Source organism: Podarcis filfolensis, assembly GCF_964270895.1.
Source record: "Podarcis filfolensis genome assembly, chromosome: 7".
Taxonomy (NCBI): Eukaryota; Metazoa; Chordata; class Lepidosauria; order Squamata; family Lacertidae; genus Podarcis; species Podarcis filfolensis.
The window spans coordinates 28,273,539-28,301,143 of record NC_139603.1 but is presented as its reverse complement, the minus strand read 5'-3'; the positions used below and the strand labels follow the sequence as shown (position 1 = coordinate 28,301,143).

Genomic DNA, 27,605 nt, shown 5'->3' with positions numbered 1-27,605 from the left:
TCAAAGCATGTGGTGGGCCGGACTATATTTTGGGGGCAGAAATGAACGAATTCCTATGCCCCACAAATAACCCAGAGATGCATTTTAAATAAAAGGACACATTCTACTCATGTAAAAACACACTGATTCCCAGACCGTCCGTGGGCCAGATTGAGAAGGTGATTGGGCTGCATCCAGCCCAGTGGCGTAGCGTGGGGGGTGCAGGGGGGGCGGGCCGCACCGGGCGCAACATCTGGGGTTAGAGCAAATCCATGGGTTAGGGGGCGCAAATCCACGGGTTAGGGGGCGCAAATCCACGGGTTAGGGGGCGCAAATCCACGGGTTAGGGGGCGCAAATCCACGGGTTAGGGGGCGCAAATTACTTGCCTTGCCCCGGGTGCTGACAACCCACGCTACGCCACTGATCCAGCCCCTGGGCCTTAGGCTGTCTACCCATGATCTAAGCAGTGTCCTGATCACGAAGCGGAAAGTCAGCAACCTTGAAGAGTCCATTTAATAGAATCATAGAATTGTAGTGTTGGAAGGGACCTCAAGGGTCATCTAGTCCAACCCCTGCAATGCAGGACCCTGGTTTGAATGGATTGGAATGGATTGTCTCCTTCTCAGCCTCCTTCTCATTCTACACCTGTAGATGGCAGGACGGCTATTCTTTCCAGCAGAAAACCCTGGGCTTCATTTCTATGACAGCTGCCCCCATATTGTACCCCCAGCTGCCTATTTAACCCCTGAGCTGCCTGGTCATCGTTAGTCCTAATTAGCTGTACTTTCTCTCTTTCTTCCTCTCTCTGCTGAGTCCTTCACCCTTCAGGGCTCACTGTGGCCTTCACTGGGTCACTGTCAACATCCTTATCTGACTTTGAACCCAACCCACCAAGGATTTCTCCTGCATCACAGACAGTAATAGAAGATGAAGATGGTCGGAGGTGGGTGGACCATGCCCTTTATTTATGACGAGTTATTATTTATCTGTCCCCATCATCAAATTTCTCTTACTGTGCTAAACCACATCCAAGGCAATTTTTCAGCTCAGGGTGGAAATGGAAGGGAAAAAATGGCAATGTTGAAGTTCAAGGATACTTTGACCTTGTTGCATTTATTACAAACAGATGTGATCCTTTTGATTTAAAGGCAAGAGTCTTTCATTCAGAGTGTGGAGTGAGGGCTTCAGAACTGGCAGCCGGATGCTTGCTAACCTTGGGCAGGGAACTTTTAATGTGGAGGAGGGTTCAAACTTGCTATCCACCTACGTTCTAAAGTGGTACAGTCCAGAGAGGGCTATGTCATGAGAGTATTCAGAACATGTAATTTGGCTCCAAGATTCATGGGAGTTAAGTTTCTGCTTTGCTGAGATTGTACATTGTGTTTCTGGCTCAGCATTAATAAATCTCTTGATTTCACCCTTGAATGAAAAGTTCCATCAGGGTGTGGCTTTCACTGGCACGATTCAGATCTCTCCCCCCCGCCCCCCATAGTCGATCTCTCTAGCATTGCCAACATTCCCCCCCACCCACTAGTCCTGTGAAGTCTGACATACAGAAATTTATCAGGGGCAGCTTTTTCCTGGCATGGGGGTAAAGTGATGGGGAATCAATTCACCTGCTCAATTTCTGTGCCTCTACTAGCTGGTGTAGGGATGCGGGTGGCGCTGTGGGTTAAACCACAGAGCCTAGGACTTGCCGATCAGAAGGTCGGCGGTTCGAATCCCCGCAATGTAAATGTTAGCAGTAAAAGGCTGCTAACTTGTTTGTGTGTGTGTGTTTTATTTTTATTCAGTTTGTTCAATTGTGCAATAGGAACCCCCCCCTTTTGTGAGGAGAAAGAGGGTGAGAGAACAGCTTGATATAAATTAGCTGCTCAAAGCAGGATGGTGCTTTCCCCTGACCCCCCAGGTGGAGATGGGGGAACCGCCGCCGCTTATAATCTTGGCAGTTTGCTGTTACGCTCTTTGAAGCGTGACGCACATCTTCGGCAGCCAAGCTAACATTTCCAGAGTCTGATCACCCGGGGACTGAAGATTGTATCCAGGTGGCGAGATCGAGTTTCACGGCTCCCGCCATGCCCGTATAATGTCCACAAAACATCTGCATGCCAAGCTGTTTCTGTATCCTGAGAGGTGAATTTTAGAGTGGGGTGCCCCGCTGAAGGGCGATCCCCTCTCCCCCTTCAATCAACAGACCTATCTCATGCTCTCAAAGATTGCGGGGTGGGGGAGAGAAATAACAGCAGACTCCAGGCTGCCAACCATTGTTTTGCCTGATTAATATCTGCACATATCCCCTCCACTGCAATAAGTACATTCAGGTCACATCCACACCCTAAAGCACATGGCTTCCCCCAAAGAATCCTGGGAAATGTAGTATGCCCCTTACAGAGCTCCCAGCACCCTTGGCAAACTACAATTCCCAGTGTCCTTTGGGGGGGAAGCCTTGAAATGGATGTGACCCTGGTTTTATTGCTTATCTTTCTCTCACTGCTTAAACGTAATACAGTGGTACCTCGGGTTACAGACGCTTCAGGTTACAGACTCCACTAAACCAGAAATAGTACCTCGGGTTAAGAACTTTACCTCAGGATGGGAACAGAAATCGAGCAGCGGTGGCGCGGCGGGCCCCATTAGCTAAAGTGGTACCTCAAGTTAAGAACAGTTTCAGGTTAAGAACGGACCTCCAGAACAAATTAAGTTCTTAACCCGAGGTACCACTGTACGGAGCCTCCTCTCAACCCCAGCTCCATGCTCCTAATCACCATTTCGGCAATCTCATGTGAGGGTATTTCCCCCCTCTCTGTCTCTTGCCTGAGTGAGTTTGGATTCAGGGCTTGGGGGATGAGCACAATGGCCGTGATTTTCTCTCCAGGTACCCTCTCATACTAACTCTGTGTGAGAACCTGGTCCCTGGCTGCCTCCATCTTTCTCTCAGCCCTTAATGCCTGTAACTCGTGGAGGCTTCCCAGTCACAAATGTAAGATTCCTGGCATCAGATGGTTGAAATGCAGAGCTGTCAATGTTTAGTTGATGACTCCTCTGTCTTTTAAATCATTCCTTGGCTAGTTACATTTAAATAAATGTACATCTTTTGATACCTGTCTGCAAAACGCCTCTAGGAGATTTGAAGGAACGGTAATGTAACTATACAACCCATTGAACAGCAGAAACAGAGACCAGTGTTTCCCACTTTCCCAATTTTGTTCCCTATTACGGTGGCATGACAGAACAACAACAAAAAAGGCGACAAAATTAAATAAGTTTGTCCTTCATTTGAGTGAAAATTAACCCACCTTAAACTAAAACTGCAGTTGCCTGATCTATTGGTTAGTTAGATAACTGAGATAAGAATATTATCTGGGCAATATTATTAATTAATATTAAATATATTTTTATTTTTTAAAACACACACACACACACTGTTATGCTGGGAGTTTATTTCCTTTTCGTGTGTGGCTTTTTAAAATTACCTCTTTTCTTCTAGCTGAGGACATTTTGAATGGAAGCGCTGTTTAATTTGTTATATATCTATATTAAGGGCATGCTGCCCTCTTATGGCTAATCTCTCTGGGTGCTGTCGTACTTCTATACCTTTGTACAGTATCAATTTCCAGAGAGGCAGCTGCATTAGTCTGCTGCAAACAAAATCAGCAAAGAGTCTGGTGGCACTTGGAAGACTTACAAATGGCACAAACATTTCTGGACTAGAGTACACTAGAGTACACGTCAGGTTTCATTAGATGAGGCATAATCCTCAGTTGCAGAAACACACACAAACAACCACACACACACAGAGGGAGGGAGGGAGGGAGTAGTAAGGCGGAAGAGCTGTAAGCATTGAGATCAAAGGGAAGTGGAAGACAAGAAGCACAGATAAGTAACAATTCAGCTAGAACCAGAATGTATGCAAGATAAGCCCTGTGAGCTTTTACAACAGTAGTCTGATGAAACAATGCAACTCTGCTATGCCGTGTTAATTAACATCTGCAATGGGAAAGGAAACCATTGTCGTTATTCATATCCAAAGGAACAGAAAGGAACGTCTTGACTCATTGTGATCCAGCAGATTGTAATCAGGCCGGAGCCTCCCTTTGAAATTCTTTTGTTAAATATGGTCACCTTAAAACAAGTGGCAGAGGGTACCCATGCAGTGGTGATGACCCTTGCGCCTATCAGGCTAGTTTGTCTCCAGGGGTTCTGCCTCATCTTGACTCCTTCCTTTGGAATGATGCCATGAGGCCTGTACATTGACAGTAAGGGGATTTTCCTTTCTCTTCTTGGGCCACATGACCTTCTACAGGAAGGAGTGATGAAAAGACTACCTGTGCCCCAAGGCTCTTCAGTTCCCTGCCCAGTGTCTCACAGTCCCTTGCTATGTGCTGCAGGCTATGTGTGGCAGTATTATTTGTACCCACATGAATCAGAAAGAAGGGGTAGTGGTCAGTGGGCTTTATAAGACCTGTCAACTTCTCTGTCACTCAGTATCACCATAATTCAGCCCCACTCTGTGTGTTGATTCTGAAAGGAAAACACCAGTGGGCACCTTGCCTTTTGGGTCACTCCAGGGTTGAGAGACCATCACCCCATTATTTTTACACCTTTTTTGTTATTGGAGCATTGTTGTTCTTTAAGGGAGATGCTTCTTACTGAGTTTTGTCCTGATTGATTGGCTTGAGACACCCAATGCTGCGGAGAAAAGACCTGGTTTATTATTGCTAGCAAATCCCTGTGATTATGATGGGAAGGTTGGAGAGTCAGCATGCAAACTGCAGGAATCTTGACGGTGTGCATGCCACACAGGAAGCAAGCAAGTAAATAAATAAATAGACACGAAAGATAGCAAATGGTTCAACATGTAAGCCAGTAAATTAACTGAGTGAAAGGGGCTGTTGGATTTGAACCAGGAATTTGATGGCAAGAACCAGGGCCAGTGCTATCTGCACAACTGTGGCAGCTTGACAGAGGAGGGAATTGCTCTCAAGAGCCCTCACTGCAGATGGCCAAAGGGCAGAACTGCAGCTTCTAGCTCAGACCTGAGGTGATCAGTGGGGTTATATATCTGTCTCTAAAAAGACTCTGTCTCTGGCCTGAGTTGTCACCAGGCTGTCTGCTGTTGCTCCAGAACTTGCTGGTTCTATCTCGTGCCACAACTTCCAGATTTGCAGCCCCTCACAGCATGTGGTCTGACATTGGCCAGTTGAGGTCCACCATCCTGCATGACCTGAAATTTGTTCAGTAAACAAACACACATTTTCTGCCTTTGAATCCATTCTTGCCTGGAGTTCAAAGAGTAACTTCCACATCTGTAATTGTGAAGCTTGTACGGTTGAGAATGAGTGATCTAGCTGGATAATATTTAACAGGTGGTTTACTTTAGCAAAAAACCTTTATTGTAAGAGTGAGCCAGTTTCTGAACTTCTGTTTAGTTTATAACCGGACATGTCACAACTCCTGCCCTGTCCTCAGGAAGCTAACTGTACTCTATCTGACTTGAGCAGGACCGGGGTCAAGCACCCCTCTCTTGGCTGAAGAATTTGCACCTGTTGGGAGTAAGGTACGATGCCTTACCTCCAAGAACCAACTGGCATTTCTTTGTGGTGCAAGGGAGTGCCTCCTCAGCATTGCAGGGCATGTTCTTTTTCTTGGCAAGCCCAGGAGAGACTTTATGATGTCAAAGTGATCTAGGCACAATGTAGAGTGAAGAATACAAGGGGGAGTGGAAAGGTGGTGTTGGGTTAATGACTAATGAAATGGAGAGAACAATTGCAAAATATAATCCAGTCAACTTTGGCAGGGAACCAAGTATGTTGCTTAGGACAAAAATTCAGGGCTGGAGGAAGGATGATAACAAAATGGATGAAGGGCATGATTAGAGAGCTGGTGTGTGTGGTGTGTGCATTGGACTTGGACCAGGAAGACCTGGGATCTGTGCTCAGCCACCAAAGCAGCCTTGGGCAACTTACCATCTCTCAGCCTGAATATATATGTCAACCAGTGCTCTTCAGAGGAATTAAACCCTCCAGGTTTAATTCTCTCCCCTCCCCCAGTATTTTTTTTTATTGAGTTTTAATATGAACAAACAAATTTCAAAAATAAAAATAAAGACAAAACCATTAGGGGAGAGAGAGAGAGAGAGAGAGAGAGAGAGAGAGAGAGAGAGTCAGTTGTCACAATTGCCAATAAAGAAGTGTAGCATTCAAGGTGTGCAATTTACTGAGTTAATAATATATCATACCAAGAGGGAAAGGATGTGTGGTCTATAATTAGTGGAACCTGACACTCTTTGTATATAAAATGAAATTCAAACAAATGGCAAAGAAGTGATCTCAAAAATATTGCCCCCTGAATACTTCTAGATTATGTGAGATTCCCTGCCCCCAGAAGGACAATTTGCCAAGTCTTGGAATACCAATAATCCAGATTACTGAGAGCAAAATTTCCCATCTGGCCTATGAGACTATTTAAGCCCATCCACCTTGAACTCTTTGGAAGATAGGTAATATAGATGCATTAATAAACAAATGAGCAAACAAATACATTTATTTGAGCTCAGCATCTGCTAATTACAGCTGGCATGGTGCACTGAAAAACAACACAAAATTGCTGACAAGTGAATCTGCTCATACACCATGCTTTTAAAGCACACCCCACACCCAAAGAATCCTGGGAATTGTAGTTTGTTAAGGGTGCCGGGAACTGTAGCTACAGTTCCCAGGATGCTTTGGAAGGCGTGTGTGCTTTAGATGCTCTTTGAATGAATTGTGTGTATGCAGTGGGGCTCTCATTTCCTTTGCTTGGTTAGCTACAACAAGTCTGGGACAGGGCACAGAACATAATTGCCCTGACTTTCTAAAGGCACCCAGAAGAAATGCCCTCCTATCTTGCCAAGGAGACTGGTGGGAGTAATTAGCTGTGTGCAAACACTGTGTGGGGAGCGGGGGATGACGACTCACTGGCTTCTTGCCTCTTGTCCTTGCATGACTACGGAGGGGAGATGATGGACAATGAGTAACACTCCTTTGCCGCTGTGCTGTTTGTTTCCAGACGAACTGGTTTGTTTTTTAGCTCGCTCTTGCACACGCTGGCATGGCCTGCCCTCCCCTCCTGCAGCCGTACTGTGTTACCTGCTATTATGCGCGCCCAGCCCTCACCGCAAACAAAAGGCAAGAGCCGTCTAAATCACTGTAACACAAAGACTATAATTAAGAGGAGAAAACATTCAGATGCCCACCAGCGATTCAGATTAGCTGGAGCAGCAAATCACTTGGCAGTTTGCTAGTGGCTTGGACGGAGCTAAATGGCTATTTTGCTGCCTTTGGCCAAGATTTGGTGATGTAGTTGGAATATTACTGTCCAAACACAGTTCCCAAATAGCTGTTTTTATGTTTGCATGGAAGAATGCTGTTGTTATTTTTATTTATCGGTTGCACTGACTCGACGCTTTCCTTTCACAAAAAGTAACCCAAAGCAATTTACAAAATAACACAACAGTGGAATAGGATTCTTCCAGTGTCCCCACCGGAAAACTCTCTCTCTCTCTCTCTCACACACACATACACACATGCATGTACCAAATTGGCAAACAGGGCCCCAAGAGTTTGATGCACTTCAACTTGTTACAACCTCAGTTTTATCACAGAATGATTTGCTGGGTTTTCTCTGAAAGCCTGCAGTTCCAAAAATTCTGAGAATTTTGGCTTCTATATTAACGGAAAAGGGATGGAAGTAATGTCGTTTCTGGGCTATCAAAACCCATACATGCTCCAGATAGAGGGCAGGGCCAGCTCACACAAACTATACAACCCTATGCAAGTTGTGAGAAATGCTACTGTTAATTGATTGTGACATACATAAACACTATATTTTTAAAGCAAATTCAAAGCACATTTCCCCATTCCTCAAAAAGAATTCTGAGCACTGTAAATGGTGACGGCTTACTGGGACTTGTAAACTCTATGAGGGGTAATCTACAGTACCCAGAATCCTCCGAATTTAGCAGCTTAGGCACGTGAAGGAAAAGCCCTGTCAGAACTTCTGTTTCTGTTCAGTAACTAGGATTTTAGGCAGTTTAGCAATGACTGTCAAGAAGCCTGGAAGGTGTGTGCTTTCAAAAAAAACACGGCAGATTATAGCAAAGCCATAATGCTGCTGCATGTTTCAAAAATTCCCATTTCTGTCATTTAACAACAACAATAATAATGAGCTTAAGTAGCCCTTTCAATGGCTTTCTGGTCAGTTATAACCGGGCTTCCGGCCAAAAGATTATGGCTGCCTCAAGGCCGTGTGACTTTTGACAGGTTAAGGCTGCCACCTGCTAGTTGGTTTTAAGGATTGTTGTTTAAGCAAGAGCCAATGCAGAGCACTAAAGGCCCCTCCAGACTGGCATTTTCTTCTCCTTCTTTGCAGGTGTATTCTGTAAAATGTCACTGATGCAATAGTAGTGCATTTGTGGTGGTGTTAATCTATTTGATTGGTTGTCCTGCAATGCTTCCCCCAATGTCACCACGTGATTGTTGTTTGGAGGGGTCCTCTTGCACTCTAAATCAAAAGTGTATGAGATAAATTGAAGTACAGTGGACGCTCGGATTGCGAACGTGATCCGTGCGGGATGCATGTTCGCAACCAGCAGTGTTCACAACCTGCGTCTGCGCACGCGCGGGTTGCGATTTGGCACTTCTGCGCATGCACAAAGCGCGATTTAGCGCTTCTGCACATGCGCGACTGCCGAAACCCGGAAGTAACCTGTTCCGGTACTTCCGGGTTTTGGCAGTCCGTAGCCTGAAAAAACGCAACCTGAAGCAGCTGTAACCCAAGGTATGACTGTACAGGGCTAATTCGCACAGTAACAAACCATAGTTTGACACTGTACCTGATCTGGTCTCTGTGCAACAGCTGTATCTAGGTAGCTTGAAATGTTTGCAACATATGGCTGCTTTGCTCTTGCTGCTAGCTTGTAAGCAAGATATTCAGGAATGTGACTGTGTACTGAGGTGCCATTTGTGTGAAGTATGGATGGGCCAATAATGAGGTAGAAATGAATCTCAGTAAGAATTTGAGTGCCACTGTGTTTGAGATTTGCCTCCTATGGGATCCCTTCTTACACTGAGTACCCAGTTCTGTTCAAGCTGCATACTTAGCATCTTTCCCCCCCGGAAGGTCCAGGGATTATACACAAAAATAACTATACCCCAAACTACAGGCCGTGAACACGTAATCTACACGTAAATTTCCATAATGATAATTTTTATCTTGTAAACTGCCCTGTGGTCCTATGATGAAAGGTGGTACAGGAATAATATACATACATACATACATACATACATACATACATACAATGCATGTTATGATGATGTTTATGTGACCATGCAAGTTTGGTAATATATGCATAATGCAACGTATTCCCCCCAAAAAGGTGGGACAAGGAAAATGGTCAAACCCTAGCAAAACCTGTTAAGTAAAAGAGTATAAGTATAAGAGTTGGCTATGAGGGCTGCCAGCACTAGGTCCCAAATATCTACAAAAGAGGTGGAGAGCCTTGGGGACATTGCTTCAAGATTCATTGATAAAGTGATAACTTCCACACAAAGGTGTTAAAAATAAAATCACTGCATGCTGCACACACCCCTCCTCCAAGGCTCCTTTTGAAGACAGTCAAGCCTTACGCTTTGGGGGGGAAAACCCCAACTTCAAAGTTGTTTCCAACACACACAGATCCTCTGAGAAAGCTTTTGAGCAAAGAACCTGAGCCTCTGCCTCTCTTGATTTTCAGGAAGATCGTGGGCCTCCTTGTTTCTCTAAAAGCATCTTCCGCCTCCTCTCTGGAGCTGTGTGTCATTGTAGGATGTTCTTTTCGCTCAGGTTATAATCGGGATCTGTGAGGTTGCTAGGCATAGCTGTGTTTGGCTCTGCAAAGCTATTTCAGGCAGCCAGATGCAGTCAGTTCTAAATTAGGACAGGACTTCATGCTACCTTGGTAGGCGTGTGTCCACACACCCACGTTTGCCGAGACAAAGGTGAGGCAGGGACAGGGTGCTTTGCAAAGGAAGAATCGGCAGGTGCTTAGCTTCATTTGCACTTGCTGATCTCCCCTGCAAATGGTTGTACAGTGGTACCTCGGGGTCCGTTCTTAACCTGAAACTGTTCTTAACCTGAAGCACCACTTTAGCTAATGGGGCCTCCCGCTGCCACTGCACCACCGCCGTGAGATTTCTGTTCTCATCCTGAAGCAAAGTTCTTAACCTGGGGTACTATTTCTGGGTTAGCGGAGTCTGTAACCTGAAGCGTCTGTAACCCGAGGTACCACTGTAACTCCAATCTCCTGCTCTGATATTGCCTCATCTAGGCTTACTTCTAGGCTTTGTGTGATTACAAAATGTGTAGAGAGAAAAATCTTCCCCTAAAAATGAGGCGTTTGTGCTGCGTTTGCAGGGCATTTTAGAATTCCTTTATAATTTTGATAGTTATACGGTTGAGCTTACTTTATTGTTATGAGGTGGCCGAGGGTGGTGTGTGCATTTTTCTTTCCATTTAATATTTATTCAGACCCCTGCAACCCCCTGGCTGTTACCTCATGACATCATGTTCTGGGCTTTAACTGAATGTGGGAAACCACGGAGGCTCACTGGAAGCTTGATGAAAGTCCAAGTACACTATGTACAGTATTGCAAATCACCTCTTCCTATATGCTTGTTGACACTCTCAAAGAACTCTAATAGGTTCATGAAACAGGACTTGCTCTTGCAGAATCCATGCTGGCTCTTCAGCAAGACTTGTTCTTCCATATGCTTTACTTTATCTTTAATAATACTTTCCACCAGTTTCCCTGAGACAGTAGACTTCCTGATACAGTTTTCCAGTTAAACAATGTTTACAAAAATGCATATATTAGGGGGAAATTGCATAAAAATGAATATATTCGTGAAAATAACATACTGAAATACATTATATGATGAGAAATTGCTTGCACATAAGTGTATACTAATCAAAACTGCATATAAAAATATGTTTATTAGGAAAAAGTTGCATGAAAATGCTGAAGAATTTTCATGAAGATTTTTTTTTTAAAAAAAGAGGATTTTGCAAAAAGCAGCAGAAATGTGGGGAACTGAATTTCAGACTGGAAGAATTAGTAACTGAGAGAACCTCAATGTACTTATTCTTTGATTCATACTCTTGTGTTTAAACAATACACGTAATGAAAGGAAGCAGAGTGTTATAGGAAGGAAAGCTGAATATATTGCATTGAACCTTGCTGGGACAAATTGGCATACAGGGATTTTGTACTTTCTTTAGGCCAACAGAATGTAAACAGCAATTGCAACTAAACCTGCGTGTTACATTATTTTGCTACACCACATCTGTCAGACTGCAGACAATAGGGTTTCCAAAAGTAAAACAAGTCCCTTCTCTAGTTCTTGGTGCCTTTAGTCGTGTCCCATAATGACTGCATTAAAAATAGCAACACCCTTTCAGTGACTCTTAACAGTGAAATTAGCACAAATAATAGTGTGATGATCTTGATTTAAAAGCTCCACCTTTACATCAAGGTCTCCCTAGAAAGAAAGAAGAGGAAGTCATTAGATCAGAATAACCCTGCAATGATTGGCTAGCCCCTTTTGGGGGCATGTTCACTTATAATGTCATCACTGCCACTGGTGGTTTTGCTACTCGAATAATACTTGTATTTCAGAGGGCAAACTAGAAAAAGCCTACCTGAGGGAGCTCATGGAATCCCAGCGAGACAGGCCCTTCATAGTAGATTAGTTCTGCAAAGGAAATAAATCAGTAGCAAGTGAGAGAGCCAGAAATGATTTTACAGCTAGGTAGTGTACTGTCTGTGCACATAATACCCATGGTTATAATGGATAACTCCAATATCCTGGAAGAAAACTAGAAATGAAATCCCTGCTCAGAAATGAACTGAGATCCAGAGTTGCTGTTCCAGTAGATGTCTAATGTGCTTTCTCCAGCTCGCTCCTTCCCTGGTGCATTAAGAACATACAAACTTTTCGGACATCTAGCAGTTTATCACAGTGACCGGGACATATGGGTATTTATAGCTGTTTTAACTGAGTGTGGGCAGTAGGACTCCTCCTGTATACCAAATAGATGCGGCCAGTGCCAACAAGACTGGAACCAAAACAGGGCCAAGAGACAGAGATGGCCATTCATTTCCAAAGCATGTCTTGAAGACACATGAAAAGGGGCTTTCTTGCTTGTTGCCTCCATGTTGTGGAATACTGTTCCTTGCTCTAGACCAGGGTGGGGAACCTCTGCCTCAGGGGGCAGACTTACCGTATTTTTCGCTCCATAAGGCGCACCTGACCATAAGGCGCACCTACTTTTTTTGGGGGGGGGGGATAATTCAAGGGGGGGGGAAATTATTTAAAGGGAGCGCTGAGCAGAACCTGTATGCATCCCAGACTCTGCTCAGAGCTCCCTTTCATGAGCCACGTGGAGCGTGTGTGCGGCGCTTGCAGGCTTTTCCCCGAGGAGGGAGAAGGGCAGCCCATCACTGACGGGTTGCCCTTCTCCCTCCTCAGGGAAAAGCCCCCAAGAGCTGCACACACGCTCCGCGTGGGTCTTTAAAGGGAGCGCGGCTCTTGGGGGCTTTTGTGGGAGGTGGGGTAGTGAGAGAGCCTCGCTCTGTCCCTTCCCCCACCTCCCGCAAAAGCCAGGGATAGCCACGTGAAGGCTCCGCAGGGCAGCGGGATGAAGGCTCCCCTGTCTCACTTCCTGTCTTACTGAGGATTTGCAAACCCCCAGAAAAATGTGGCCTTCTGATTTAACATGTGCACAGCAGTTTGTGTTGGGACCCGCGATGGACTCCAGTACTCTCTAATGTATTTTCTACAGGTTCTTATTAAGCACTTCATCAGAATAAGGCAGACTGCCAGGAGATCTGTGGGTGCCTTTATTCTTCTTCTCATTTTTCTTCAATTCAATATACAATTGAGAGAGAGAGAGAGAGAGAGAGAGAGAGAGAGAGAGAGAGAGAGAGAGACTTGGAATGTAATGTTTCCATCAGTCCGACTTCAATAATTTGCATGATTGGTTGCTCATGTAGTATTTGTCTATTATTCTGTGACATATTTTTTAAAAAGTGCTAGCAATTCCTCCGAGGCCATCTTAGTAGATGAACTGTTGCGTGGTCATGAAACTCACAGCGCGGTGTTTATTATGTTTCAGATTGAGATGTGACTGCAGCAGAGAAAGAGCGACGGGGGCCTTTGCACATGATTACCTTATTGTGTTATCAAAGCACGTTTCTTTCTCATTTATTGCACACTGTCTGTGTGTGCGCTATCTACCGATAGCAGAGGGCTGCACAGCAATGAGCAGTATTCGATGCTCCACCAAGCAGTAGCATGTTCAAACTGCCCTCGTAGTTAACCTGTAAAAACCTGCTTCTGTGGCTCAGCCGTTTCCTGGGCACTGACGCTTGACATTTTGGGTCCCCAAATTCAGTGGCAGATGTTGGTCTTTAACATTTCGACAGCACCCTATACAAAGCCAAAATTTGGCACCCCCCACCTCTCACCTTCCGTTCTGCTCAAGTCACTGTGTTGTAGCTGAGAAGCCCTGCAGTGCCCTCTAGTGCTGGTGCCCAGTGCAGCAGAACTTGTTGGACGCCAAATTCCAGGTAAGTGTATACAGTATATAGCATTTCAGGCTTAACAAACGAACGTGTTAATGGCGGATGACCATTTTCCTCCTGATTAATTGTTTTTTTTAAAAAATAATATTTATTAAGGGTTTAGAGATTACAGAAAAAAAGAAAAATGAAAAAATGAAAAATTAAATACATAAAAAACAAAAAACAAAAAACAATACAGTAAAACAGAAAAAAGAAAAACAAGCATTTAAAAACACATCCAATGTTTCCCTATCTTTATCTTTCATTTACTTGTTTCATCGACCTCCTCACACCTCCCTTTTTTTGTATTCTAGTTCAATTAGCTGTTTCAGCAAATCCATTCCATCTTACTCAATTTTTGTTCCATAATTTATCTTAACCCAATTTAACCTTAAATTTTCCACTTTGACCCATTAACAATCTATTTTTACTTAATTCTTTGTAACCTTTCTGCTAAAGCCATGTAACTTCATTCCAGCATCCTTCTAACATTCCTTAATTTTACAGTATTTCTGTAAATAAACTTTAAATTTTTTCCAATCTTCTTCCACCGACTCTTCTCCCTGGTCTTGGATTCTGCCAGTCATTTCCGCCAGTTCCATATAATCTTTCCTCCTGATTAATTGATAGGGCCCACAACGCTTAAAAACCCTGAAGGACTTCTCACGCTGCAAGTCAGGCAAATGTAATTCCTCCAAATGTCAAATCTGATGATCGAGAAAATTAAAATATGCCTTCCCCTTATTGTCTTTATTAGAAGCTAGGATAAAATGAGGAGTTATTTTAAATAATGTGGGAAGGAAGCTTTAAAAAGGCTGTTTTAGTATGACTTTGCAATAGGACATTATATTTATGTAAAATTCATTAGTGAATTGTTCCGAGCAAGGCAGCTGATTGATTGATTGATTGATTGATTGACAAAACTTTAATGAATTGATCACCCTGCTTACCAGTTATGTATGCCAAGAATGCAATTTGCTTTACCCCTATGGTATACAGCTGTGGAAATGCATGTTTGGCAGTGGGAATGTTGTTCATTATTGCAAACACTACTGATATTTTCTCAGTGTTGTTGATGTGTCCAATACCATGCATACCAGTGTAATGAAAACAGCGCTACTGCATATGTACTGAATGGTAGCTGTGTGTTTTGCAATTGCTCCTTGCTTCTTGCATAATTTAACCCAGCCATATTTCTACTTGTGGACATTTTGCTGTAATCAGGAATGAATGGTAGTAGGATTGATCCGTCTACCATAGAACTGTCTTCATTGACCAGCAGTGGCTCTCCAGAGTCACAGGCAGGGGACAGTCTTAGCCCTACCTGGAGTTGCCAAGGATCAAACCTGTAACCTTCTGCATTCAAATCAGGTGTTCTACCACTGAATTACTGCCCTTTCCTTGCTAAAGGTGCTGTGCTTCACTTATCCCTTGGGCTTGCGTTTATTTAAGATGTTTGTGTCCTATGTTTGCTCATCCTGGAATTCAACAAGACACCCATGAGCTTTCCTGGTAGTCTTCCGTCCATGCGCTTACCAGACCAGAGCAACACCTGTCTACCTGTAAGCTTTGTATACCTTCACATTGTGCTCTGCCTTGTAAGTAGAACCTCCTACAAGGAAATTCTAGCACATTGCTTTTTGCAGGAAAAGATTTTGACATGGGAAATTGTTTGTGTAAAATTAAACAGGCTGGCCAGATATTTCCAACCTGGTGTGTTCAACTGACACGGCACCTTCTCCCTGCTCACTACAGCTGCTAGCCACTGAACATTTAGCATGTTATTCCTGAAAAATTAATCACCTCCTTTCTTCTTTCCGCAGTAAAGAAACTGTGGGTGATCCTCTTCGCAAAGTTCCTTGGAGTAAAACGGAACGCTCGCCCCATGCATGCCAAGAGTTACTTCCACAGACAGTTTCCTGATGCTGTACCCTGTAGAGAGAGACAGAATATAAATCTAATGAGCAATTGTATGGAAATCAGAACATTGTTGCCATGTTAGGTTTTTGTTTTTTTTAAAGAAGAGGGAGGGAGGGAGGGAGGGAGGGAAATCTTGTTCTTTGTTTACATAATTAAACCCATTATGTAATTTATTATTACATATTACTATTACTATTACTATTACATATTACATATTACTATTACTATTATTATTACATATTACTATTAATTTATTTAAAATATTTCCTATTTGCTCATCATTGCCAAGACAATCCCAGAGAGGGTTACTTTAAAATAAACGCAAAACACATATTTAAAACAAACACAACGAACAAGCTGAAATCAACAGTATGAACAACAAGTTCAGCTTGGCCCTGAAAACCCAACGAAGTCCATGTCCAATGAAACTGAAAAGGGAAGGAATTCCATTACTGGGATGCTGACGCCAAGAAGGATATCCTTCAAATTTATGCATATTGAAGAGGACCTTGGTGACAGCAAGATGTTATGTGTTTCTGAGTGTAATAAATAGTGATGGTTTCCAAAATTAGGCAGCTGTCTTATACACACTTTTTGGGGAGTAAGTCCAACTGAACACATATGTCCGCAACGGCCACATTAGACAAGTACATGTTGGAGGAAAGGCCTATTATCAGGGCACAGTTTGGCCGAATGTATCTAGACACACACTCAGTCTTGCCCCGCTCCCTGGGTACTGATCTGGATTGGACTCTTGCAAGGGCAATTCGTCGCATGTGATTTGCTATTACATAGATAAAAACAAGTTTGGAAGTAAGGAAATTGGAGCGTTGCTTCAGCACTGGTCTGAAGTCGATGGGTGCATTATACAGACTGCCAGAGAGCGGTCAGGTTGAGCCCCCCACTTCCCTGGCAGGGGTCTGTTTGGAAAATATAGGTTATGTGTCCTGTTACATAGGTATGTGCTATGACATACTTGAAAGATACCCTGCAACCCTTGTGTTTGGTGCGGTATAGGAAGAGAGCGTTTTTAAGCTGATGGTAGTTCAGGGGAGGAGTCATCTGAGTCAACCTGAGAAGGAAGGAGGGTAGAATATCCTTTTCTGAGACCAGGGATGGAGACCTCATTGTCTAGGGACATCGCCTCTTGGGAGCTTCAGGGACTCAGTCACCCCGATCCTTGGAGGTATCATCTGGTTGCGGTTGAGTTCTGAGGACTGAGGATCCTGGGACACAGTCAAACACGTTATACTTACTTAAAATGGTTGCTATTCTGATGTTAAGAGTTTCAGGCACTACACTGGAGCAGGTGTCAATGCTAAAAGCCAAATCTTGCAGTGGATCTGTGAAGAAAAGAAAATGAAAGCCACAGGTGAACCAATTTTCTATACATTACAAAGGAGACTTGATTTAGGAGCAAGTGGACCCCTAAATGGGAAGTTTGGTAGAGATATCAAGAAAATATTGTTCTACTAATCTGGTGGCTCCACTGGATATTCATTCATGATGATTTGATGCTATCAGAGTGGACACACACAACCCCCCTGCCTGCAGTTACACAAGTTCTGGGCTGGCCACACTGCTGCATTTCCAGTCAGTACCATTGCTGTAACTTCCCGCTGAAATTGTCTCACTTTTTAGACCACAAATGTTCTGGTTATTTTTGTCCTGCTTTTGTTGGGCTATAGCCCCTTTGGACGGCAATAATGTGGTAGCATTGGGAAAGCATTACAGGACAAAACAAAGTAGAAGATATCTCCCACTAATGCACTAATTGCATTAAGAATAAAACCTGCAATAAAACACCAGTCTGGAGGGGCCCTAAGATCAAATGTCCTATGAAAGCGCCACTCTGAAATGAAATGTTGTAATGAGAACCACTATTTTGGTCTGATGATGTGCTGTTCCATTTCTCTATGAGTGCCACCACTCTTCCTTATTCTATGAACTCAAGGAACCTCAAAACCTGCTGCAGTTACAAAGCAGCATAGGAAGCTGCCTTGTTCTGCTTTGGGTACAAAAGTGGTATATAAATAAACTTTAGCATAGCATAGAATAGAATAGGATAGCATAGCATAGCAATTGCCCCCAGACCCTGATGTCCATATTAATCCAGAAGAACTTGTGCAAGAGGAGCCCACAATGCCTGTACTCCTGAGGTCCGAGGAGGTCATGCTGCCCTCCTCTGACTTTGAGGGTTCCAGGTCAGAAACTCAAGTGGGACCACAGCCTCCCCATCTCAGTTGAAGTTGATGATTACTAAAGCAAGAATACAGATCCAGCTACTCAGATTTGCAGTTCGTTTTGGAGGCTCATTCTGAGGCTGACTAGTGCTGAAACAACTTGTATGGAGTCTCCCACTTGAGCTCTGTACGGAGCTGTCCAGAGCTGTTCAGGGTCACCCAGAATTCTGAAACCATTGTATTGCACCCCTTCGTTCCATCTAGATTTTATTCAAACCTGAACTCTTTTTGGGAGTCAGACCCCCAATACTGCTGAGATGGCACTTGAAAGAGAGCAACCCCCCCCCAATAACCTCATAGTGTTTTCCTCTGCTTTCATTATGTGCCAGGAACTACTTTATGGGCACCAAGGACCACTGGTGGTTCCCAGGCCACAGTTTAAAAGCCAATGCTATAGAAAAAAGCCTGCATTTTCCTTTGTTCTTCATTCACTGAAGGCCAGCCCTGACTTATGGGGCAATTACTGAAATGGAGCCCTACTTTTGCCCCTCACCATTCCTGCTCTTCCTCTTTTCAGTGGTTGCATGTCAAAGCTAGCTAGGCTTCAAGATTTCCCTACTGGTTTTTGAATATTGCAGATGTGATCTCCCAGCATTCGTGTTTCTCTATTCCCTCAGTCTTCTTCACTGGCTGCCTTTTGTGCGGGGTGCGGAAAATGCCAACACAGTTGAAGCCATGTCACACATTAATTTCAGCCAATGAGACAAGCACCCAATCATCTCCCTTTAATGTATGTTGGGAACTTGGCAGCAATCTTTTTCTTCTTTTTTTACACGGTTACTGTTAGAATGTTGTTTGGTGTTTTTTTTCATTTAAAAACTTCTGACAGTTATTTTGTAATTGTATTTTCGGGAAGGACCTACAAAACCAGGTTGATTTTGACTTCTGTTTTCAGTGTTTTCATTACCCCTTTCCCATTTCCTCCTCGGCCTCTTCTGGATAATGGTAATTTGACTTCTGCAAGAGAATGTTTTACTTCTTTTTATTTTTGTGCAGAAGGTCAGGGGTGGGGGGGAGAGAGAGACACTTCCTTCCTTCTTCAAAATGTTGCTTGTATGCTAAAAAAAAAATAATGTTGCTTGTATGCTGCACAAGTCACAGATCTGAGAACAGTAATTCTTCTATCTGTGCATTGTGCCTTCAAGTGTGGATTAGTTTTGCACCTGCAGTGGGGAGAGATGTACAGCAGCTGGCATTTTGTATTTTGTTTCAGATGTCATGAAATATCTCTCTCTCTCTCTCTCTCTCTCTCTCTCTCTCTGTGTATATATATATATATATATATGTGTGTGTGCATGTGTGTGTGTGTGCGCGCGTGTGTGTGCGCGCGCGCGCAATCCACAGAATGGCAGATTGGGCTAATTTCAGTAAATGCAGCATTTTTTCCTATCCTCTACAGCAGGCATGGCCAAACTTGGCCCTCCAGCTGTTTAGGGACTACAATTCCCATCATCCCTGACCACTGGTCCTGTTAGCTAGGGATGATGGGAGTTGTAGTCCCAAAACAGCTGGAGGGCCAAGTTTGGCCATGCCTGCTCTACAGGGTGCTGCAGGCCATTTAAGAAAACTGTGTAGCTTGGGATACACAACCTAGTGGGTTGTGCCTGGGACAGCCAATTAACACGGCCCTGATCGACACTGATGCTCAAAATAGCCTGGGTCCCGTGTCACCTAACTGGCTTGTCTGTCTGCTGTTTCTGCGCTCCCCAGGTTGTGTGGTGGGGAGGCTGTTGGTGATTATTCAGCTGATAAAGGAAAGGTGCTGTATATAAGGTGAAAGGCATGCTTGTCTATATTGTTTCCCAAGTTTTGATGCCGAGCTATGCTTTTGAAAGCAGATTCTGGGCTTAACTCCAGGTGAGCTCTGGCTCGGATTAAGCAGTGCACTGTGGGAGACAGCAATGCTTCTGAATACTCATTGCTAGAAACCACAGGAGGGGAGAGTATTGTTGTGCTTTTGGGCTTCCTGCAGCCATCTGTTTGGCCACTGTGAAAAATGATGCTTGACTAGATGGCCCAGCAAGCTCTTCTTACGTTGAAATGCACAGACTGGGAAAAGAAGCCCAGCCCAGTTTGCAGTCCTGACTGAGGACCAGCCTTCTCCTTATTTCACTCAGGGAGCCCCATTCATTCACCCGTCCAACTGCAGGCTGCAAATGTACACATCCTCAGTTCTCACAGAGTCATAATGTTTACCCTTCTTTCCTAGGAGAAAATGACACTCTCACTTCAACTTTTCACGTCGCTGCCACATTCTAGAACAAGTGGCACTGTTGAATTCACAGTCTTCCCTCCACCCACTTTCTCCAATCTGTTCTCACTCGCAGAATTCAAAGTTTACTCGTCACACTTCATCCTTTTGATCATGGAATAACTGCATATGCACCATGTGGGAACCAATGGGAAGCCGCAATGCTCCAAGAGAAAGGGAAAAAATGGTGAACTGGACCCTAGCTCTGCGAACATCCTCTGAGGATGGAATATTGTTTCCAGTAGGGGTTGACTGCTGTGCCACACAAACTCTGCACGCAGAAAGTCCCAAGGATAGCTCCTGGCATCTCCAGGTAGGTTTGGGAAAGACCCCAATCTGGAGAACACTGGACAACACCGAGCTGGATAGACCTACAGTCTGACTTAGTAAAAGGAAATGAACTCCTGTTCTGAAAATGAAGCTTGCTGAGATGTGTGCATGCGCAATGACGCCCTATCAAAAAGGCCTTCAGCCAGGGAACAGCTTGGGTAAATACTTGGTTAGCTGCCTGTCCAACTCTGTACAGCGGTACCATGGGTTAAGAACTTAATTCGTTCTGGAGGTCAATTCTTAACCTGAAACCGTTCTTAACCTAAAGCACCACTTTAGCTAATGGGGCCTCCTGCTACCGCCAGAGCACGATTTCTGTTCTCATCCTGAAGCAAAGTTCTTAACCTGAGGTACTATTTCTGGGTTAGTGAAGTCTGTAACCTGAAGCATCTGTAACCTGAGGTATCACTGTATTATTATCTCTTTCATCCCTTCAGCCAATAATCTAAGCAACCGGTTGCTCTGTCCCAAATAATGAAGTATCTGATGCTCCTATGACCCACTGGGGAGAGGAGACCCACCCAGCATTTTGGAATCACTAATAGAAACATGCTACAGTCCTATTCAGGTGTTCAAAGAAACAGGAGGGAATAAAAGCAGGTACCAGCTCTCCCCCAATGCCCCTTTTCTCCACCTGAACCAACCCAGATCCCCTGAAGATCTGATGGTGGTTCTTTGTGTGGCTGAGCATGCTTAGCCCCTTCCCTGGGCTCAGGAACCCTGGGTGTGCAGGGATCCTGATTGCCATGGGAATACTAAGCTAGTTCAGCCAAACGCATGGGATGGGATTCAACTAAGGAGCCCCGAGAATTTCCACTTACACAACAAGCCTTTCCTCTCCTTTCCTTGTGCATCCTGTCCCCCTGAAATTAGCTCTGGAGGGGGTCAGGAGAACTCCTAGGAGGAAGGAGAGGGGGGAATCGCTTTGCCTGTCAAGCTGCAATGCTTATGCAGAGTGAATGGTCAGAAGAGCGCAAAGTCGAATTCCTCCCATAAATAAGTCCTGTTCAGGCATTTAGCATTAATGAGTGAAGGTTGGGGGCGTAGCCTACAGGGACATCGGGGGAGGAGCTAGCATCCACAAACTCCTGCCCCTTCCACTCTTTCTCCCCTTTTGAATACCTGAACAGGGATTTAGAATTATTCCATCACCTCCTCCACCCATAACCTCTTACTGCCCATGCATGATTTGGTTCAATAACCCTGAACGGTTAGTGGATAATTTTCTAACACATTATTGCTTTAAAATATTTTTTGTAAAAACAGAATCCTGCAAATCAATGGCATGGGTTTCTACTAAGGCATTGATCTGGCTGAGTTCATGCAGTTCTTAGTGGTGTGTGTGGGGAATCCTTTGGCCTTTCCGTATTACACTTCTGGGAGCAGTGAAACAATGGCAGGGCAGTGAATTACTTTAGCTCACTCCCCACACACCATCCCCCAGGTTCACACTAAAATAGAGCAGGAAGGAAGCTGGAAATGAACACATGAATGAATAATTCTTAACACTTACATAGTGCTTTCAAAACCCTTAAAAATACACCCTCTCATTTAATACTCCCAACAGCACTGACGAAAAAATGATTGCAGGACATTTTTTAAAAATCATAGTTAAACGTTTTTGCCAAACGCAGTGTTTTCCCAAACTTCTGACAGCTGATGCAAGCTCTCCCCCTCCTTTCAGCTTTACACTTGCATAGTTGCAGAAGGTCATTAAAAAGAGGTCTGCCGCACTGTGAACGCACTTTGGGCTTTCTGCCACCCCACTTCCTGCTGGGGGATGAAACAACCCCCCCCAACAATTTGCCTGAGAAAGGAGGAAGTTGTAACATTTCAGGCAGTCAACTGGTTATGAGGCATGTGTGCCCCAACACACCCAAAGGCTTAGGATGCAAGGCCACTGGGCAGAGTAAACGCTTTTCTTACAGATTTCAATCCCTGGCGTCTCCAGGCTATTGCTGCTGCTGTTTTCCTCTTAAATATCTCAGATAGCAGGTGAAAGGAAATACCTCTATCTGAGACCCTAGAGAGTCACTGTTGGCCAGAATAGACAACCCATGTCTCTCAGGAGCACCTGTTTCCCCGCTCTAATTCGGCATACTGGCATTTGGTTCAGGTGTCACAGCCAAGTCATGGTTTCACGCCTGCATTTCTCCTGACGTGCTTCCGTTGTCTCCTCTCTCTAATTTTCTGGCTGGTGAGAACTCATCTTCGCTATAACAACTGAGTAGGGCAAACTTTGATTACTGCAAACCATAGTTTGCCTCCGGTATGAAGACTATGACACATTTGATCATGACAGACTCAATCTCAGACACCTGGGCTTTTTAGACCAAGAATGAAGCGTGTGGCCCTGCACACACTCGACTTCGGTACTTCTATTGTGGCTTGTTAAACCACAGTTTCTTGAGGCACTGTAACAGGGAAATGATGGTTTGATTTCCCTTTGCAAACCAGGATATGCCACCCTCCCAAGCAGTGTTCTTATTGAAATGTGTGAGGAAAAGAAGGAGGGTAGGGGAGGAAAGAATACACAGGCAAAAAACTATGACTGATTAGACTGAGATTAGACTGAGTGGGTGGCATGGCAGTGATGCCCTGCTCCACCATGTAGTGTGCTCTGCTGCCCGCCATGTGCACCCTGGTTGCTTCGCTGGTGATGCTCATGATGGGTGGGGCAGTGAGGTCACAGGAGCTGCCGGTGAAGTACTGGCACCTCCCCCCCCCCTTGGAAAAGAAACACTGCCTGAGCATATGATGGAGGGGCTCACAGTGCTCACAGCATTAACACCCCAAGAAGGTCTTGCTTCTCCCATTGCCTTGAATTCCATCAGAAATCAAGCATCTCTCTCCCTCACAGGCTTCAGCCTGCAGCCTCCTGCTTCTAGCACACACACACACCTCAACTGAACTCTGGATTTTGTGCTTTTTGTGCCATTATCTCACCAAGAAACTGGCCCGGCTATTCCAGCAATTAAATCCTTGCTTTGATTCAGGAACATGAAGGTAGAATTGCCATATTTCAAAAAGTGAGCTTTTTTTAAAAAAAAGTTTTGCCCAAACATCTGGGTTGCCATGCGTTTGGAATTCCCAGACACTGTATACAAGGGCTGAATCCTGGATATGTCTGGGGAATTGGATGTATGGCAACCCTGTAAGGGAACTCAGGCAAACAGCCCACCCCCCAGAATTCACAACAATAGGTTTTTTTTGCGGTTTAATCTTGGAAACATCCAGAAGTGTTTAAATCCAAGTGGTGAATTTTGCCTTTCCCCCTCTCCCTTTGCCGAGACCTGAAACGGTTCTCGTGAGCCTACTTCAAGCAATATAACTTGAACTGCTTGGTTGAGTGTGAAGGCATCAATATTTGGCCCTCAAGGAAAGGACTGCCAATACTGCAGTGTCTGTCTACCCAAAGAGCAGAGCCTGGCTGGGACCAGCTCATGTCATCCTGTGCGTCAGGTACCTGAGTGCTTTATAAGTCGCCCTCTATTGACATGCCCTGATTTGTGCCTCACATGATCAGTAAAACCATCTGGCGCCTAATCTGTCTTTATTGCTGAGTCTCCTTAAGCATGCACTGGGGAGCCATTTTGGTACCTTGAAGCTTAGGGATATTTTTCTTCCTGCTGCCACGGTGTTGATTTCTGGAAATAGCACCGGGTTATGCTTCATGTTAAATGACAGAGTTTAATCTAAGCCCACAACCTCTGGGAAAGACAAATCTGAAATGTACTGGCTTCTGGGTTTGTTTTTTTTCTTGATCTCTTGTCACGATGGTTGATGAGCCTGGGTTTTAATTTGTCAGAGTGACTGAGAGAGGGGTGGGAACAGTACTTTGGCTGTGGAGAGAGAAAAGTGTGTGTGTGTGTGTGTGTGTGTGAGAGAGAGAGAAAGAGAGAGAGAGAGAGAGAGAGAGAGAGAGATCCTTTTTCTCCTCAGGTATGAACTTTTTATTTTTTAAGAAAAGCTCTCTGTGTCTCTGCCCGCTAATTTGTTACTAAGGAAGCACAGAAATTCAGACAGACCTAATCTTCCGAATCACATGCTTTCGATTTAAGCTCTTTTGAGAAATGAACTGAAGAAACTGATTCATGAGAGCCACAGCTGATAGAGGGCTGGATGTTTAATCCAGGTCCAAGCCCTTATTCAGCCATAAAACTCACTAGCCTTCAATCTGTCGCTGGGGGGCAGGGACCAATATGCATAACCCTGCTCCAATATGGCTGCTTCCCCCCCCCAAGAGACGACACTTCAGGAGCGTCCCATTTTGATCAGAGAAGTGGCAGATAACCTGCTGGATGGGCAAAAATCTATGCTCTTGGGGTCATAGATTTGGTCCAGAGGCCCCCATTTGCTAACCAACCAGAGTTAATTCATTTACTCATCCATTTGTAAGGAAAACCAAACATTCAAGGGAATTGGGCTGGCTAACACCTTTCAAAACCATGTATAGCATTGAGTTAACCATGTTTACTCTGACGAAAACCTCATGGGTTTCAGTGGAACATGCTACCAAGGTATAGGATTGTGTTTGCTAGTCAATGTTTGTGGCATGAACCAGACGGTATAAAGTTTGGGATATATATAGGAAAATACTTTTTTTTAAAAAAAACCTGTCTGCTTATCATGTGTGTGCGAGAGTTTTGTTTCGTTTTATTGTATTTGTATCCTGCCCTTCATCTGTAGATCTCAGGGATGCTCACAACTGGCTTTTACAACTGGGTTGTAAAAAGTGGCTCATCTGTTGACAGTCCCCTGTTTGCAGGACTCTTCTATTTTAAAATCCAGTTTAAAGACAGAAGAACCACAAGGTTTCCCATCAATGGCGAGCAGGACCTGAACAACAGACTGAGCAGTCACCCTGGCCACCTGTTCCCAACCTTCTCTGCAGTGGTGGGATGCAAATTTGTATTTCTATTTGAATTCTAGTAATCATTTATAAATCTGAAGCTGTGCATATAAATTACCTCATGGGTTTTAAAAATGCAAATACCCCCTACCCCATGTGTCTAGACTAGAGAAAAGGCTCACATGTAGCAAGTCTAGAAAAGCTGAGACTGGCAGGACTGGACTACCAGTAAGAGGGCATCTGTGTGTTTTTCCTTTTCTGAAGGGGCAAAACAAGCCAGTTTCATAGCGCCAGTTCTATTTTCCTATTACAGGAGGGGAATCCGCTTACAATACCTGAAAGCTAACTTCGTCTCCTAAGAATCGGCTGCTAAAAGATTTCATTCCAAATATTTATTTGCTCCTCGTGCCCCTCACTGGTTTTATTTTAATGGATGTGCAAAGCTGCGCCTGAGCTTCAGGGGAGGGGAAAGCAGGGAGGGCAGCCTTTGTGCTGGGATAAATTGGAAAAACAAACGCTCAGATTCCTCCTTTGCCATTAATCACTTTTCACGTCACGTGCCTCTTATGAATGAGATGCATATGAAGCTAATTCCCTTTGTCCCCACTGCAGGGCGCATCAGTGCAGCGCAAGGCCAGCCGAGGCGCCGAGTTGAAAAGGAAGCACTGCCAAGAGGCTGCCTTTCCATTCATTTCGGAGCAGCTTGTTTCCCTTATTCTTTCCAGCAGATCTGAAGAACAAACAAGCCCACAGTCCATGGGAAATGCCGCCGCGAGGAGCAGCCGCCGCATGGCTGAGCACGGCGACAGCTTTGGATAACATGGCTCCTTCTGAGCAGCACATTAAGCCTCATGCCAGGTGGAATGGAAGGGTGTATGAGTGGAGGTGGGGGAGAGAGAAATCCAGAATTTGCACCACTGTGGCAGGCAGCCTTTCAATGTCTACGCTACAGAGAGAAAACAAATTGGTATATAAACATGTATGATAAAATCTTCCTTTTTTTTAATGTTACGAAATTGCATTTTCCCAAGCTATACCTATTTTTTTGACTGCTCATGAGTCATCTTTGCAGCGGGCCTGTCCTTGCCTCCTTGTTGATTTTATTAGAAATTGGTTCGAAAGCCCAAATTCATGCTGAATTGGTGAAAAGACATATATTAGGGACTTTTCTTCATTATATCTCTGCAGGGGTGCCAACTTGAATAAAATATTGGGAGGGGCAGGTAAGTCCCATCCCATGTAATTGATCACAAGATGTGGCACACACACCGTTTGAATGCCAATGTGCATCAATTTGGGGGGGCAGGCCCCCTCAAATATTTTATGGGAGGGAGCAAAGGAACCTCGGCCCCTAGGCTTTGGCTCCTATCTATCTCTTTATTTTATTACAATTGTTTTTAATCTTGACAACTGAAAGTTTCATCATGCACAGTTTTATCTGATGCAAAGCTTCCATGGCCCAGTGGAAGCAGATTAAGAACACAGAATGAATGATAAACTGAATGAGACTATTGATCCACCTAGCTCCACATCGTCTACACAGACCAGGAACAGCTCTCCAGCATTTCATACCGGAGTCTTTCAAATCAGTGCCAGGATAAGTCAGGAATTGAACGTGGAACCTTTTGTGCGCAATGCATATGCTCTACAACTTATCTATGGTTCATCCCCCCAAGCTATGGTCCTATGATTAGGCTGGAAAACAATTGCTCCAATCTAGTGATGAGTTCTAAACAGAGGAATACTGATGTATGCAAGAAGCTCCTTGCACAGAATGGTCTCTCCATTTAGTTAAATGGGAGGAAACAATCCACACACACAGTGTATTTTTGTATCTGGATCATTTTTGTATGTCGATCGGGTCCCTCCATTGAAAAAAAAGATGGAGATTCTTGCACATGAAAGGGATGCACACACCCACACCCACCCACACATAAATCTCTGGACTGGGATGAGTGACTGTTCTAGATTAACCCAAAACCTTTTGTGGCTGAATGTGGTATCTGCCATGGGTCTGCTATGTCCAACTCTAGCAAGCCACCTACTGCTCTGCAGCTGCCTGTTTTCTGCCAATCAGGAAAAGTTAAATGGAGCTAAAAGATCTCACCACAGCTTCTGTAGTTTACCTCCAGCCGATCAGTCTTGCAGAGGAGGTGCGTAGGCCATTCAATGCTGGGGGTGGTATAAACCAACAAAAAGACAAAGGAAACAACTTTAAACATCTTCACGCTGAGGAAGAGGGACTGTGTGCTTGTGTCTCTATCTTGAAAACAGTCTGTTTGCCTGCTTCCTCCTTCTAGTGAATGTGGCAGCTCCAAGCCACTACACAAACTGCTTACACAAATGTTAATCCAATAAGGGCTCGTGCCTTGAGATGGTATGAAAGAGTG

The 27,605-nt window shown here is 44.3% G+C and overlaps 1 protein-coding gene and 1 long non-coding RNA gene across 2 annotated transcripts; one reads left to right on the top strand and one right to left on the bottom strand.

The window, feature by feature from the left end:
* LOC310766934 lies at positions 1-13,702 on the top strand. The gene is made up of 3 exons (XR_014550537.1): positions 1-191; positions 424-923; positions 13,172-13,702. It is a non-coding gene; the product is annotated as an uncharacterized lncRNA (long non-coding RNA).
* On the bottom strand, positions 10,715-27,605 carry LY86 (lymphocyte antigen 86). The gene is made up of 5 exons (XM_083623570.1): positions 27,323-27,605; positions 16,796-16,882; positions 15,423-15,551; positions 11,696-11,748; positions 10,715-11,535 (listed from the first exon to the last, which is right to left on the bottom strand). The coding sequence occupies exons 1-5, from the start codon at positions 27,435-27,437 to the stop codon at positions 11,452-11,454; spliced, it is 468 nt and encodes a 155-aa protein (XP_083479696.1). The 5' UTR covers positions 27,438-27,605; the 3' UTR covers positions 10,715-11,451.

Coding starts and splice junctions, on each gene's coding strand:
- LY86 (XM_083623570.1), bottom strand. CDS start 27,437: ATGTTTAAAGTTGTTTCCTTTGTCTTTTTGTTGGTTTATACCACCCCC. Junction 16,883..27,322: donor GGTAAACTACAGAAGCTGTG/GTGAGATCTTTT, acceptor TTTTCTTCACAG/ATCCACTGCAAGATTTGGCT. Junction 11,749..15,422: donor CTGCGGAAAGAAGAAAGGAG/GTGATTAATTTT, acceptor TTTCCTTTGCAG/AACTAATCTACTATGAAGGG.